This window comes from Sturnus vulgaris, chromosome 14 (assembly GCF_052056855.1).
Source record: "Sturnus vulgaris isolate bStuVul1 chromosome 14, bStuVul1.hap1, whole genome shotgun sequence".
In the NCBI taxonomy this organism is placed as follows: Eukaryota; Metazoa; Chordata; class Aves; order Passeriformes; family Sturnidae; genus Sturnus; species Sturnus vulgaris.
The window spans coordinates 9,651,399-9,664,986 of NC_142256.1; the positions used below are offsets into that span (position 1 = coordinate 9,651,399).

Consider the following 13,588-nt stretch of genomic DNA (forward strand, 5'->3'; position numbering starts at 1 on the left):
GCAGGATGGGGAGGGCAAGGCTGGAAGGGTAAATAAGGGAGAAAAGAAGATTTTAATTCCAAAAGGACAAAACTTGAGAGAGAAATACCTGTTTTAGCCCCTAACTCTAGATTTTTAGAGAGAAAACAAATGGTGGTAGTAGTAGTAGTGGTGCACTGAATTTATTTATTCTGTAAATCAAGAGGTGGATATTTTCCTTGCTCCTTTGTAATTTTATTGAAGGAAAATTATAGAAATCTTTTCAGTGCTTCAGGGGATTGATACAGGTTACATTCCTGGCTTTCAGTCTAGTTTCTCCCTCACCAGCCTTTGGAATTCAGTGGGACTGATGGATTACATCATTTCAGGAATTAGACCCTAAAATCTGATGTCTACAAAACATAAAAGAGCTTGAATTGTGTATATTTTGCCCTTAACCTGCAATATATTCCTTGAAGACAATAGAAAAAAAATTCATGTAAAATTGTCTCTTTATTTGGAGGCACTTTAATATCAGAGGAGATTTGCTTCCAGCTAAGAAAACATTTGTTACAGAACTAAAAATGTTTGATATGCTGCTGTATTAGATAAAGTTTGTTAGTGCACAGTGGCACAGTGCTGGTAATTGAAGAACTCGCAGGATTTTCGGCAGTAAAAGATCCCCAGTGAGTGCTAAGCTCAGTGGGAAAATGTGATGTATAAATCTGCAGTGAGAGCAGAGGAACAGGAGGGGAGCAGCTCTGCACTCAACCCTGGGAACCCCAAACCACCACTGAAGGACGTTAAAGAGAAATAAAAGGGAAGAGATGATATCTTGGGGCATAAAAGCTGTTTTCAAAGAATTTTCTTGTTAAATATAATGTTGGACAAGAGCCCATGGAAATTCTCGACTCACTGGAGACTCCTGCTGTCGCTTGGCATGGTCTGGTCTAGTGGAGGAATCAGCCTCTAGCCCTGCCTCGTCCTGGAATTTCTAATTCCGTGAGGAAAAGTGGTCACTGGAGATACTGGGAGAGAAGGGAAAAGTCCAGGCAAGACGACCATGGCCAAGGCTGATGGATAAATTGGTTTTGTGTGATGGGATGAGGAACATCAGCTCGTGAAGAACCGATGGCCACCAGGAAGGTTTGTTATACCCTGAGTCTGCCAGCCCTGGATGATCCCAGAGGGAATGAGCAAGGTGAGCCTGGAAAGAGCCAGAGAGGGAAGAGCAAAGCCACCAGAGGAATGTGACAACAAACTCCAGAGAGCAAAGGCAGTGCCACGGAGGGGGAGGCTGCTGGGGCACCTGTTGTGACAGCTGTGACTAAGCATACAATGACCAGATCAGGGTGAATAATGAGACAATCTGCTCATTTAAGAGTGGATATACAAACCCAGCAGGGACATGAAACTGTTTTGCTTTGTTTTACTGATAATGTGTTATTGGAGTCATGTCTCTGGCTGTGTCCTAGAGTGGGTTCAAAACAATTACTTACATAACACAGGATATATTTAAGTCAGGGAAAAGCAGGGAGGGTGAAATGTGTGTACCTCAATTTCTGGTTAAGAAGGAAAATGAAATTATGTTTTTCCGAATAGATTTATTGATTCCTGTTTTTCCAGCACATGGATCTCCATCTCATGGGCTGGATCCTCCTTGCAAAACTTGAACTGGAAGGTAATCAATGAAGGAGACTAAACCCTGTATCCACCAGCTGCTGGTTCCTACCCTAATAATCACTAATTATTCTAATAGCAAACTCCTTAAAAATAACTCCATCAATGCATTCTCCAAAAGTTGGAGCCCATCTCTGGATGCCTCCAGCCTGGTCCATGGTGGCCAGGCAATATTTGGTGCAGGCCCTGAAATGCTTTTCTCTTGTAGCGCTTTAGGAGTGGTCAGGTGTCTTCTGGATCAACCTTGGGCTTCATTTTGAGGTGGAAAATGCTCTGCTTTCACAAAATTTCATCCATAGGCGAAAGAAAATCGTGTTTGCTGCTCACAGAGCAGAGTGACGTGCAGGACAACACCAGGAAAACAAAAGGAAAAATTTAACTCCCAAAGCCAAGAAATAGCAAAGTCCAGGGCACCTGCCCATGCTGCAAACCTGATTCACAAGTAATGGCATTCCATGAAAAAGTGACCACCCCTGCTTTAATTTCAAACGAAAACCATATTGAGAAACTCGGAATACAGAGACAAGATTCGTGGAATGTAAATACCTGGTGGGTGCAGCCATGCAGCACAAAATATCCTTGGAGGGAGCTGGAGCTCAGTCCCTGCTGGAGCTCCCTGTGCCTCCAGATCACCGTGTACAGGGAGTAATTACAGCAGGGTTTGTCAACTAATTTGGTGGAGGGATGAATTCTTTATCTATTAATCAATGTAGAGAAGCATGAAGCACCTATAAACCATTCATCTCACTTTAGCTTCTTGTTTACCTTTAATTAGAGTTGTTCTGATTTGATTGGGGAAAATGGAGGTACCTTGGAATAGAGAGGGGTCAGCTCTGGAGCATCTTGGACAGCACTTCCTGCTGTGGGATCCTCAGGGAAATGGGTCCACTAGTTTGGATTTTTATTTCCAAAATGAGCACCCATAAATTGCTCACAGGGTAAGACCCCTAAATCAGAGGTAAATAAAAGGAGGGTTACAGTGCCAGCCCCTCACCAATGAGATGGAAGTTTGTAGCAGTGTGAATTAATTAATTTTTCATTTACACCTGCTGTGGGTCACCCCTCTTTTCTCACTTTTCCTATTCCTTTATTGTTATATGTATGCACAAGGAGGATATTTATTACTAAAATTTCATTTCTTCACCTATTTCTTTATCTATAGTTGAAACAGAGTGAGACCAATATTTTTACTATTATTATTTTATTTTATTTTTTCCCTTTTAAAATTTCTTACCTTTTCTTCCCAGAATTTCTACGAGGATTATAGGTTAGACTGTAACACCTATACAGAGTTATGGGATGTTTTAAAACTGATGTGTTGTGCGTGATACAAATAAACTGCAAGCATAGGAAGTCCCAGTGGGTCATTTGCATTTCATTTCATTTTAGCTTGTCTTTAAATCAGTGATATTTAATTTATTTTTATAAGAGAATTCTTTAAAATGCTTTTATAAAATGAAAAGTCCTGGTTAAGCCTTGGAGTCCTACACGCAAGTGTGGAAAACTGCAGCTTCACTAAAAACCGTGCAGTAAATGTGCCATTCCTTGGTGCATGCTTATTATGGGTAAATATTGTTCTCTGGGTAGTGCCTAGAAATTGTAATTAATTTCAAATACGCCCTCTTTTTGTCCACGTATGCAGATTTCAAATCTGTGCCTCTGCTGGTTTTGACACCGTGCAATGAAGCATCCGAGCTCTCAGATGTCTGGCTCTTCTGAGTTGTGAAATGAGAAAACAAACAAACCCAACCATTCCAGCCCTGTCAATCTCCTTCTCACTGGACAGATGCCCTGGTGCCAGAAAAGCTTCATCCCATGATCCCACACCTCTTGGAAGTGCCAAAAAAAAAAAAAAAATCCAGAGATCTACTGGACGCAAAAGCACGACAGTTCCTCGCCTCAAAAAAATTGGTGTTTGTGGCCACACTGGAGCTCCTGGGTGAGGCTGTGTGGGGAAATGTGTGCAGCCTCTTGTTCTTGCATTCCTGGGCTCCCAGATATTCCATCTGATCTGTTCCTGGAGCAAGGTGCCTCTGGACAGTGATGGATTAACTGGTGAGGGTCCAGGTTTGTGCCAGGTATGTTGGTGGAGTCTGTGGATTGCACTGCGAATTAATTAAATGGTATCGTTAATTATGGTTTTAAATATTTTATTGGGTGTTTATCTGGTGGGAATTGGCTGAACTTTGTAAGGAAAATGAAGAGTTTGGGTTTTAACACAGACAGGTGTCTCAGGTGTTTATGGCCATGTCCCCTTGAGGCCACCACTGGAGCTCCCAGGTCAGATGTCCTGTCAGGCACAGGATTTTTTGGAGGGGGATGAGGCTTCACTTTGGTCTGTCCAAGCAGCCCAGGGGACACCTTGGTGTGCACAGTTCCAACAAAGCTCAGCCTGGTGCTGCCAAACCCCCCAAGATGCACAAAACCACCCTGGAGGTCTTGCAAGGTGAGTTTAAAACCCTGCAGGTCCCACTGAATTTATTGCACAGCAAACGGGCACTGACTGAGCCAATGACCTGCTTTGGTACTGACAAGGTTTTCTTTTTGGCTAACAAATTGTTTTTAGTGTCACATGTGGCATCCCAAGAAGCTGCAGCATTCAGGCCTTTTTAATGAATTCCTGTCCCTTACATATTAGTGGGAATATTTCCACTGCAGCAAACACCATAAACAGTTTCCACACTGGGGTGTGTTATACTGCCACCAGAATTGGTTCTTCTGATGGTTCATTTCTTTTATGCTGAGAATTCAGGACCAATTCAGCTCGGTTTTATGCATCATTAGAGATTTACAATTACTTTGCTATAGTTTCTTTCTGGAAGCCTATCTCTCATGGTTAATGCTATGGGAGTCCTGTTGTGTAGAGGCTGCTATGAGCCACCTTATAGCAATAAAGCATTTGAGAGGGATTTGGAATTATGAGTGGCTAAATTCTCCATGCAGTGCCTGTAATGCTGTTATCCCTTGCTGAGCTTGGGTTGAAACCCTTTTTTTTTTTTTTCCTTCTCCCCAAATTAGAAAAAAAAGAGTGCTGTTTCTTTGAGAGGTTTTGAATCATTTACATGTAATTTTTTTGTTGAACTGCTGCAGTCGGAAATGAGGAATTGTGCAAATTTCCATTTGGATTTCATGATCCTTAAAATACATTTAGGTTGTATTAGTATATAATGAAATAAGGCCTACTCATATTTTTTTAAATCTCACTTTTAAAATGTCTAATCATTATTTGGGACTTTATTTTGGTTTTTTGTATTTTATGTGTGTTGCTAAAGCCAGTAAATTTCACAAGCTTTGCCCTTTCACAATAAGCAGTGCATCTGCACGTGCTATAATCCACATAACTCACATTTTACATAAATACACTTTTGCACTGAAACAAACATGATATGTAGTGAATAATATGGGCCTGATCTAAAGGCCATTAAAATCAATGAAAAGATTTCAAATTAACTTTTATAGCCTTTAGATCAGGCTCTAAATGGGCAAATTACAGTTATGGAGTTACCCATTTACATACCTGTGTGCTGCATTTAATGTATTTTATGGAATTGAAATTACTTGGTCCTCTTTTTCATGCTTTTTTTTAGGCTAAGAATTTGCCAAGGGCATCAACAGCAGTTTTTCCCAGGCTCCAGCACAAGGATTATGTAGTCAATCCACAAATGACTCAAATCTTTGAAGAAAAGGACATGGTTATCAGAGAGGCTTTGACGACAGCAAGGACGGGAGTGCTATCTGCCTTTTTCCATCAGAGATTCCCGTTCCCTCTCATTAACATACTCAGGACATCAGCACAGCCATCGAGCCCGAGGGAATCCCATCCAACTTTTAAGGGAACATGCACAAGACCTCGCCCCTGCGTTGTTTCAGACAGATCAAACCAGATTTGCCTCGTGTAAGGTGAGAAGAAAGGCTGGGGCACAGCGGCGTTAGGGGAGGGATTCAAAGGTTGCAGGGAATTTTCAAATCCATTGTTATATCTCGGTAATCTTTCTTCCTTTACAGGGTTCTTCAGCCCCACTGAGGATGTGATGTGAAAGCTGCTGTAAGTGGGAAAAGGAGATTCCTCTACCTGCTCTCTCCCAGTGCCCTGTAATGAAAAATGCTTTTGGAGCAACACTGGAAATAAGCCATCAAAATATCTGATTAAACCTCTTAGGAAACTCTCACTAATCACCTTCTCTGCTCTTGATGGAATGTATTTATGCATTATAAATATACTTACTATGTGTGTGTGCTCCATAAATCACACCCAGCACTTGTATATGATGTATAAGCACATTCTATAGAACACACACAAATACAGATGCCAAGCTCCCACAGAGTTCATCACTGGAAAATGTTTGAAGGATCTGATCCTTAATATTTAATGAGCAAGATGCTATTTCCTTCCTCAGCTTTTATCTCTGGTTTGGCATAGTCATTAAATTTGTTGTTTCCTTTCAAGATTATATAATTTATGACCTAATTTTAGACTTTTGTGTAACCGCGCTGAAACACTCGTGGCGTATCCCGATTTCTTCCAGCATTAGACACCAGCTCCAACACGACTCCTGAGAGCTGCCCATCAGCAAGGAGTTACAGGCATGAAAGGAAAACAGCCCAAAAATATTCAGGCAGCATTAGAAGATTAGTTTTTGGGGGGTTTTGCCTTGCAAAAATAAGATTTTGCAGCATTTCCAAAGCTGTCTGCGGTGCTGGCAGGAATCCCCAGGTAAGACAGGCAGCACCCAGCAATTCCTGTTACTGGAAATATTTTCGTGGAGCTGCTTCTGACTTTCAGATTGCTCTGGGACAGCAGCCTGCAGTGCAGGGAGGGGTGTCTGGAGGTGGGGAAGGATGACACTCAGTGCTTTAAAGACACTGCCAGCCCTTCACCCTCTGGAATTTTCTCCCAGCACCAGCCTGGCTGCTGGGCTGATTTTTTTGCTGCACAAGATGTTGCTGGATAACTCCAAAATGAATTATTCTGAAGCTGCAGACACTTTTTTATTTGTGTGTGTGTTTTCTGTGTGTCCAGAGTAATTCAGAGATGCTGTAAATAGTGCCATGAGCTTCATGTATTCTGTCAATTTAAACCATATTGTTGGGACCAGTCTTTCATCAAATTTAATATATTGGCTGTTGCATTAATGCACTTTGAGAGCATTTTATCCTGGTGTTCCATAGGGAAGTGGCTTGTGGTTGAGGAAGGATTTGATGTTTCCTTTGTGCCTGCAGTGCTGCTTGGAGGAGTTTTCCTCCTTTTCCACCTTATCCTGAATATCCAACAGGGATGGCAGAGTTGGGGTGCTGCATCCTCAGATCAGCAGCAGGAACACAAGGGACACCCCTCGAACACAGCACCTTCATGTACAGGGTGAGGGGGGTGCCTACATGAAAGATAAAGCATGCTCATGAAAAGGAGACATTAATTCTTGGATTCAATACAATTGGAGAGTTTGTCTCCTTGGCTTTAATGGAGCAGTTCCAGGAAAGCAGCAGAGAACAAAGTGTTTTCAGTATCACATAATTCAGGAGTAAAATCATAATTCCAATTACCATTGCAGGCACTTCTGGCCTTGGGAAACCTATGCTAATATTTATTATTATATGATTGACCTCTGATTTCTTCATCATTTACATTAGCAACCCTGATATTCTTAGTAACATCCTTTAAATCATAGAAGCAGGTGTCAACAGTGCATGATGAAGTCACATCCTGCAGATTTTTTATTTACTTAGTCCATTTTTCCCTGGTTAAATAACATAGTGAGATGCAGAATCTCACCTCCACAGGGTCTCTAGGGGTGTATGTAATCATGGAATGCATTTTCTATAATCTCACAAAATGAGTCAATCCTATCAGAGGTACAAACAGTTTTACAAAGTCAGTATTTCACTCCCATCACTGCCTGACATCATCTTCCACACAGCACAAGAAAATATTTACTTGGCTCTTTGACATGAATTGCTGCAAAGCCTTTGGAACAAAAACCAGAAAGTGAGAATTAAAATGGAATAACTTGACTTCATGAATTCAGCCTCTTTTCTGTGTGCTGGATTTAGATGTCAGATGATTTCTTATAGTGCTTGGGATGGACATGGACACCTCCAATCCCTGCTCTTCAGTGAGGTGCCTACACATGGATCACAGAGTTGCCCAGAATATCCAAAGCTGGAAGCTGATCCTCTTCTCCATCATCTAAATATTTTCTTTGCGTAAGTGAGCACTTCTCTGGATTAATTAGGACCCTTCATTAATTTTCCAGGTGCAGGTGAGGTGCCAAGGGCAGCCTGGGGCTTCTCACTGCCTTCAGCAGAGTTGATAAAATTGTATTTTTCCACAAAGAGACTGAATATTTCTTCAGATTGTTCTGGGGATGAGTCAAGAAGTTTAAATTCTCTGTCTACCATATCCACTGCTCATCTTCCTGCCTTGGTGCAGCTCCTGCTGCTGTTCACTTCCAGAGAGCACAGCCAGGGGCTTTTCAGCATCTCCTCGGGAAATGTTCCCCATCTGGAGCTGGGGAAAGTGGCATCCACCCGGAGAGGGCTGTCCTTGATCATCCTTGCCTCTCATCCATCTTTTTTATTTTTTTTTTTTTTTTTACTGAAATTAGATTCTTCTGAACTTACATTGCCTTAAAGGGTTTACCTGGGCTCAGCAGGTGATGGGGGCATTTGGGATGCTTCAGATAGATTTTGGTATTTTTAAGGTTTGTGAGCCTTATCCAGTTATCGGGCAGGTGGGTCCTCTCTCCCTCTGTGGTCATGTAGCCCTAAAAACACCCTCTGATTTCTGGGTGCCAGGGGTCAGAGCAGTCCCAGAGCCCGTTCCTGAATGCTGCCAGTGTGCAGTAATTTCTGTAATGACACAAGTCACAGCCAGGGCCCCAAACACCTGCAGGGAAGCTCCTCGGGCGAAATTCCCCCCGGCTCCAATCAGGATTTTTCCGGAGCTGGGAGCGCTCAGGGCGATCCTCCTGCTCCTGGCTGAAGAGGCTCTTCTAATCCACTGCTAAGAGACTTATTAGCAATGTAAAAACGAATGGGAAGCAAGGAAAGCGTTCTTCCTGGCAGAAATGTGCTTGGTAAAATTAGTTTTGCTGACAGGAGTAATTGGGTTAAACTCCTCCTGACTGTGGGTGCTGTTTGTTGCCCCTTATCTTACCCAAGCAAAGGGTGCCAAACACTTTGAACTCTGTAAATAATTGTTTCCAAAGTGTTGGATTTTTCTTTTCTCTCTATAAATTCTTTCGAGAAAAGCTGGTTTCTAATCCTTTCTCTGCCTATGCTTTTACAGCCTCTTCCCACTCTTAGATTTATTTTCTTTCCTCTCTTTAGATTTTAATATTTCTTAGATATTACAAAGATCTCTCTTAAGGGGGAGAGCTGAGCTTTTGCTCAGATTGGGAAAATCATTCCTAGAGCTTTAAGAAACTGAAGAGAGAGAAAAAAAATATCAAATAGAAGAACTTTATTGTGCACTGTGGAAGATGCTGGGCTGTGCTGTGATGTGTGTCCAGTGTCCAGTGCAGACTCCTGGACTTCAGTCTGGCTTTTTCCCACTCCAGATTCCTGGAGAGTGAAGGGTTGGACCTTTCATTTATTCTGGGATTTGCTCCTCCCTTCCCAACCCCATCCTGCCATTGCTCTCTCCCTTTTATGCTGAGGAGAGGGGCATCTTTTTCTTACAAGCCCAGTTTTTTCTCAGTTTTATTTAACTTTTGCATCCACAGTAACAAATATTAATGCAGAAATAGGACAGAAACTGTCCCAAAGCATGCACAGAGTGTGCAGTGCCAGAGCCTGTAGGAAGCCCATAAACCTGAATAAACCCAGGCCAACCCAGGGATGTGGGAAAATTGAAATGCTGGAAAAGCAAGACATTGTTTTCTCCACCATCCTGGAAAGTTGTATGTGAATTCTTTTCGTTATCTGCTATTTATTTCTTTACTTATTTTGGCAAAAGACACAAATAATGAGAAATACCTCACTGGAGCCTGGCTTCTCCAGCATGGGGGAAGTAATCCCTGAGGAGCCCAGCTGGGACATTTCCTTCTTGTCCTCAAGTGGTGACTCAGGTCTTCCTTGATGTCAGGAGGCTCCCACGAAGATTGATCTTCCCTCCTCCTCCTTCAAAGCCAGGGCTTTCAGGTCTTGGATGCCACCAGCAGATCTCCAGGTGCCTGGATGATGGTCTGCTCCCTGCTCCAGGAAGGAATTTAAAATTTAGCATCGTGGAATCATTAAAAAGGGAAAAAACTTTAAGGTCGTTGAGTTCAATTGTCAACCCATCACCACCCCCGTGTTCACCACTAAGCCATGTCCCCAAGTGCCACATCCACAGGGTTTTTGAGCACTTGCAGGGATGGTGACTCCATCGTTGCCTTGGGTAGCCCGTTCCAATGCTTTACAACCCTTTCCATGAAGAAAAATTCTCTAAAATCCAATCTAAGCCTCCCCTGGTGCAACTCGAGGCCGTTCCCTCTCCTCCAGTCCCTGTTCCCTGGGAGCAGAGCCCGAATCTCCCGTGGCTGTCCCCTCCTGTCAGGGAGTTGTGCAGAGCCAGAAATTCCTCCTGATCCCCCTTTTCTCCAGGCTGAGCCCCTTTCCCAGCTCCCTCAGCCCCTCCTGGTGCTCCAGCCCCTTCCCAGCTCCATTCCCAGCTCCATCCCCAGCTCTGGACTTGCTCCAGCTCCTTCAATTCTCTCTTGCAGCGAGCAGCCCAACACCTGACACAGCATTCGAGGAGGGCTGATATATTTTTTTCCCCTGAAAAAAAAACCCAAAAAAAACCCAAAACAAAAAAAAAAAAAAATCCCCACCAAAACTAAACTAAACTAAACAAACAAACAAACAAAAACCACCCAGCAGCAACAACAACAAAAAACAACCAAAAATCCCCCCCAAAAAAGACAAAAAAAAACCCCACTCCAAAACGAAATAAACCTGTGATTTTTGAGGAGGCACCTTCCAGCAGAGCCCGGGTGGGAATGTTTGCTCTCCATGCCATCCATCAGGGCAGGAGCAGCTCCCGGGGCTGTGCTGGTGGCCAGAAGGAGCTGTCAGGGCCAGCACTGCTCCCTCTGCACGGGGGATTTCTGCTCTGACAATTTCTGGCTCCTTTAGGTTCCTCCAGAGCTCCATGGAATATGTAATGCCCTGCACTGTGCTGACAGGGAACTTCAGTGCAGATTGAAGGAGAAATCCTCTCCCTGCATCACTTTTGTGCTGCTCTAAAATCATTTTCCTTGTGCCTGCAGCTCCTGTAAAGCCACAAGAGCTCTCTCTATATTTGTTTCCCGAATGCCTTTTTCTCCTCTGCTTACAGCTATAAAAACAGCTTTTCATGCTCCAAATCAGAGATAAATGGAAATCTCTGCTGAAGAAATAAAACACAAGGCTAATCAAATTGTGGCACAGGAAGCAGCCTTCAGCCAGTGCATTTTTGAGAGCTATTTTTAGACTACATTTTTATTTTGTCACTCCATATGGGAAGTTAAACCCATATGGTTTGGGAGAATGGAAGGTTGTGCTTTTATAGTGATCTCACAAACTATCCCAGCTCAGCTTTGTCCTTAAACTCGTGCTTAAATCCAATTGTCCGAGGTGGGGATTGCAGCACATCAGCTGCTCCTGAGGTTGTACCAGCACAATTCCCTCCTGAGGTGTAAAACTTCTCTACATTTGTTAAACCAGTCTCCAGTTAACTCAGCTCTTCTTAGTTACAACTTTTCTCGTTCTTACACTTTCCTTTTATCCTTTTTAAGTTCTTCATCTCTTCTCCAGTGTTCTGATGCCCTGCTGGATGTGTTTGGTCCAGCACCAGTCAGGATTCAAAGCTGAGCATCCACAGCCATCACCCTCCTGCCCTTCAGGTAGACATTGCTGTCTCCAAATATCCAGATTATTGTCATTTTGAGGAATGGGACTTTATCCTGCCCACAAAGCCTTGGCAAATTCTGAGCACCTTGATGAAGCAATAATTGTCTAGAAAAGATATTTTCCTTCTGTCACCCTAAATGTATAAAATTGGAAATGTAACCTCAGTGTTTTCACCCACCAGAATATCCAGTTCATTTGTGTTAAAAGTTTTTCCTTATACTGAACCAAAAATTATGTGTCTTTTAAGGAATTTTGTGGTGTGGTTTAAAACACTGACAGGAAGTTTCTAACGTGGTAAATTTCAGAGGATCATTTAATGAGTTTTTCAATTGTAATCCTGGAGTTTCTTCCCTGTGCAGTTTTTCAAAAGGTGGAATTAAACAAGCCCAAAGGATGGGAAGATTCAGCTGGGTGCTTTTATAGGGAAAATAGTGAGAAGAGGCTCAGAAATGTGGGTGATTTGGTTTAGTGGATATGGTGGAATTGGGGTGGAGTTTGGAATGGATGATCTTGGAGGTCTTTTCCAGACTTGATGATTTTGTGATTCTGTGTGAATTACAAGTGCTCAGGATAGCAAAGACCCCGTGGAGCTGCTCTGACTTAGGGAAAAGTAATTTTCTATGTTAGTTTGGATTCCAGAGCTGAATTTAACCTCAGTGCAGAAGCCGAGCTAAGGAAAGAGCAGGGCATTTGCAGTTAATATTTTTATGCCTTTTTTTTTCTTTAGGAAACAATTCTCCCCTTTTTGAGAGGATTAAGTGCAATGGGAATAGAACTGCTCAGTGGAGAATTCCTTGTGGCAGAAGGATGGGCAGCTTGGAGATTTCTGAGATGGTTTGGATGTCACTTCCATCAAGTAGAAGGAATGTTATGCTAAAACTGCTCATCAAAACTGAGACCTCGCGGATTGTTTTGTTGGAAAGTCAAGAAAACAACCACTGAGTTTTTCCCCAGGGCAGAGATTTTGTGTTAGAGGAGAAAATGAGAAAACAACCAGGCCCCAAAAGAGGAGAAAAGGGAAAACCTGAGGTTAGAGCAGAGAAAAGGTATCAAAATTTGTAAAGGAAATTTGATCCAAATTTGATCCAATTTGTATCCAAAATCCATGATTGTTTTGAAATCCAAAGAACTACTGTCACATTATTTGTTTGGAGGGGCTCTATAGTCAGAATATCCTCATCACTTGTATCCCACCTTCAAAAGTACAGTCTGTTCCATTCTGAAATCCCAAAAACCAGGGAAAACACCTGGATTTATGATGCTTGGGAGTATTGGAATTAGATGCAAGCAGCTGGGTTTTCCCAGGAATGTTATTCTGGAATGTTTGGGTAACACAAGTCCTGGCACAGGTGCTGGGGGTGTGATGTGGGTACAGGAGCACTTGACTCGTGATGTCCCTGCTCTTCCTGGATGTCCCTTGGCCCATGGTTGGGGTAAATCCAGCCAGGAATCTGCCAGAGACTTCAGCAGAGCTGGAATTCCTGTGTGACACAGGCTGGTGACATGGAGTGATGTCAGGTCACTGGTGTAGAACTGGAAAGATTCCTTGTCACATAACTGATCCCATCAGCTTCCCAAATTTCACTTGGGATTTTTTACCAAGTTTCCATTCCCATTGCAAATATATGGATAACATGTTTTGGCATTATCCTTAAAAAGTAAAGAAATAATTTCTTTAAGAGATGGATGATCTGTAGAAGACATTTGTGTAATTTTGCATTCTAAATGTGATTTATATTTTAAAATAAATTTGCATAAAATCTCCAGCTCTCGATGTCATAGTTCTATTCTATCTTTAATTCAGATGCTCAAAAAATGTAAATTATTTTTGCAGCTAAATAAAAGCCATACAAAGCTGCCAGGAGAGAATAATGAGATACACATTGTGCCATGCAGCCATGATAAATCCAGCAGCACCATGGTTACAGCCAAAATGGGAGGCCATCAGAAACCAGGGAATATCAGCAGATTCCTTTGATTTTGCAGACTAATCTGAACTGGGAGAAACTCATGACACAGGTTGGTAAGGGAAAATATTTACCTGCAAGATAAACAGGCCCCTAAAATGAGGAGGAACAGT

At 42.5% G+C, this 13,588-nt stretch overlaps 1 protein-coding gene across 50 annotated transcripts in view; it reads left to right on the forward strand.

Annotated features, from left to right (window-relative positions):
* Positions 1-13,274, forward strand: part of LOC148222142 (uncharacterized) — an 86,744-nt gene extending 73,470 nt beyond the window's left edge. For 26 of the 50 annotated variants that reach the window (XR_015806699.1, XR_015806703.1, XR_015806704.1 and 23 more), the window contains 3 exons: positions 3,281-5,538; positions 5,644-7,839; positions 11,394-13,274. Coding sequence is in view for 21 of the 50 variants with exons in the window: in XM_088173099.1 (XP_088029225.1) it covers positions 3,281-3,357 (77 nt within the window). In the remaining 29 variants the exon portion in view is untranslated. Of the gene's footprint in view, positions 1-1,584; positions 1,640-3,280; positions 5,539-5,643; positions 7,840-11,393 lie in introns of all 50 variants that reach the window. The other 24 variants (XR_015806718.1, XR_015806715.1, XR_015806713.1 and 21 more) reach the window with 8 other exon arrangements.
* The last annotated feature ends 314 nt before the right edge of the window (positions 13,275-13,588 follow it).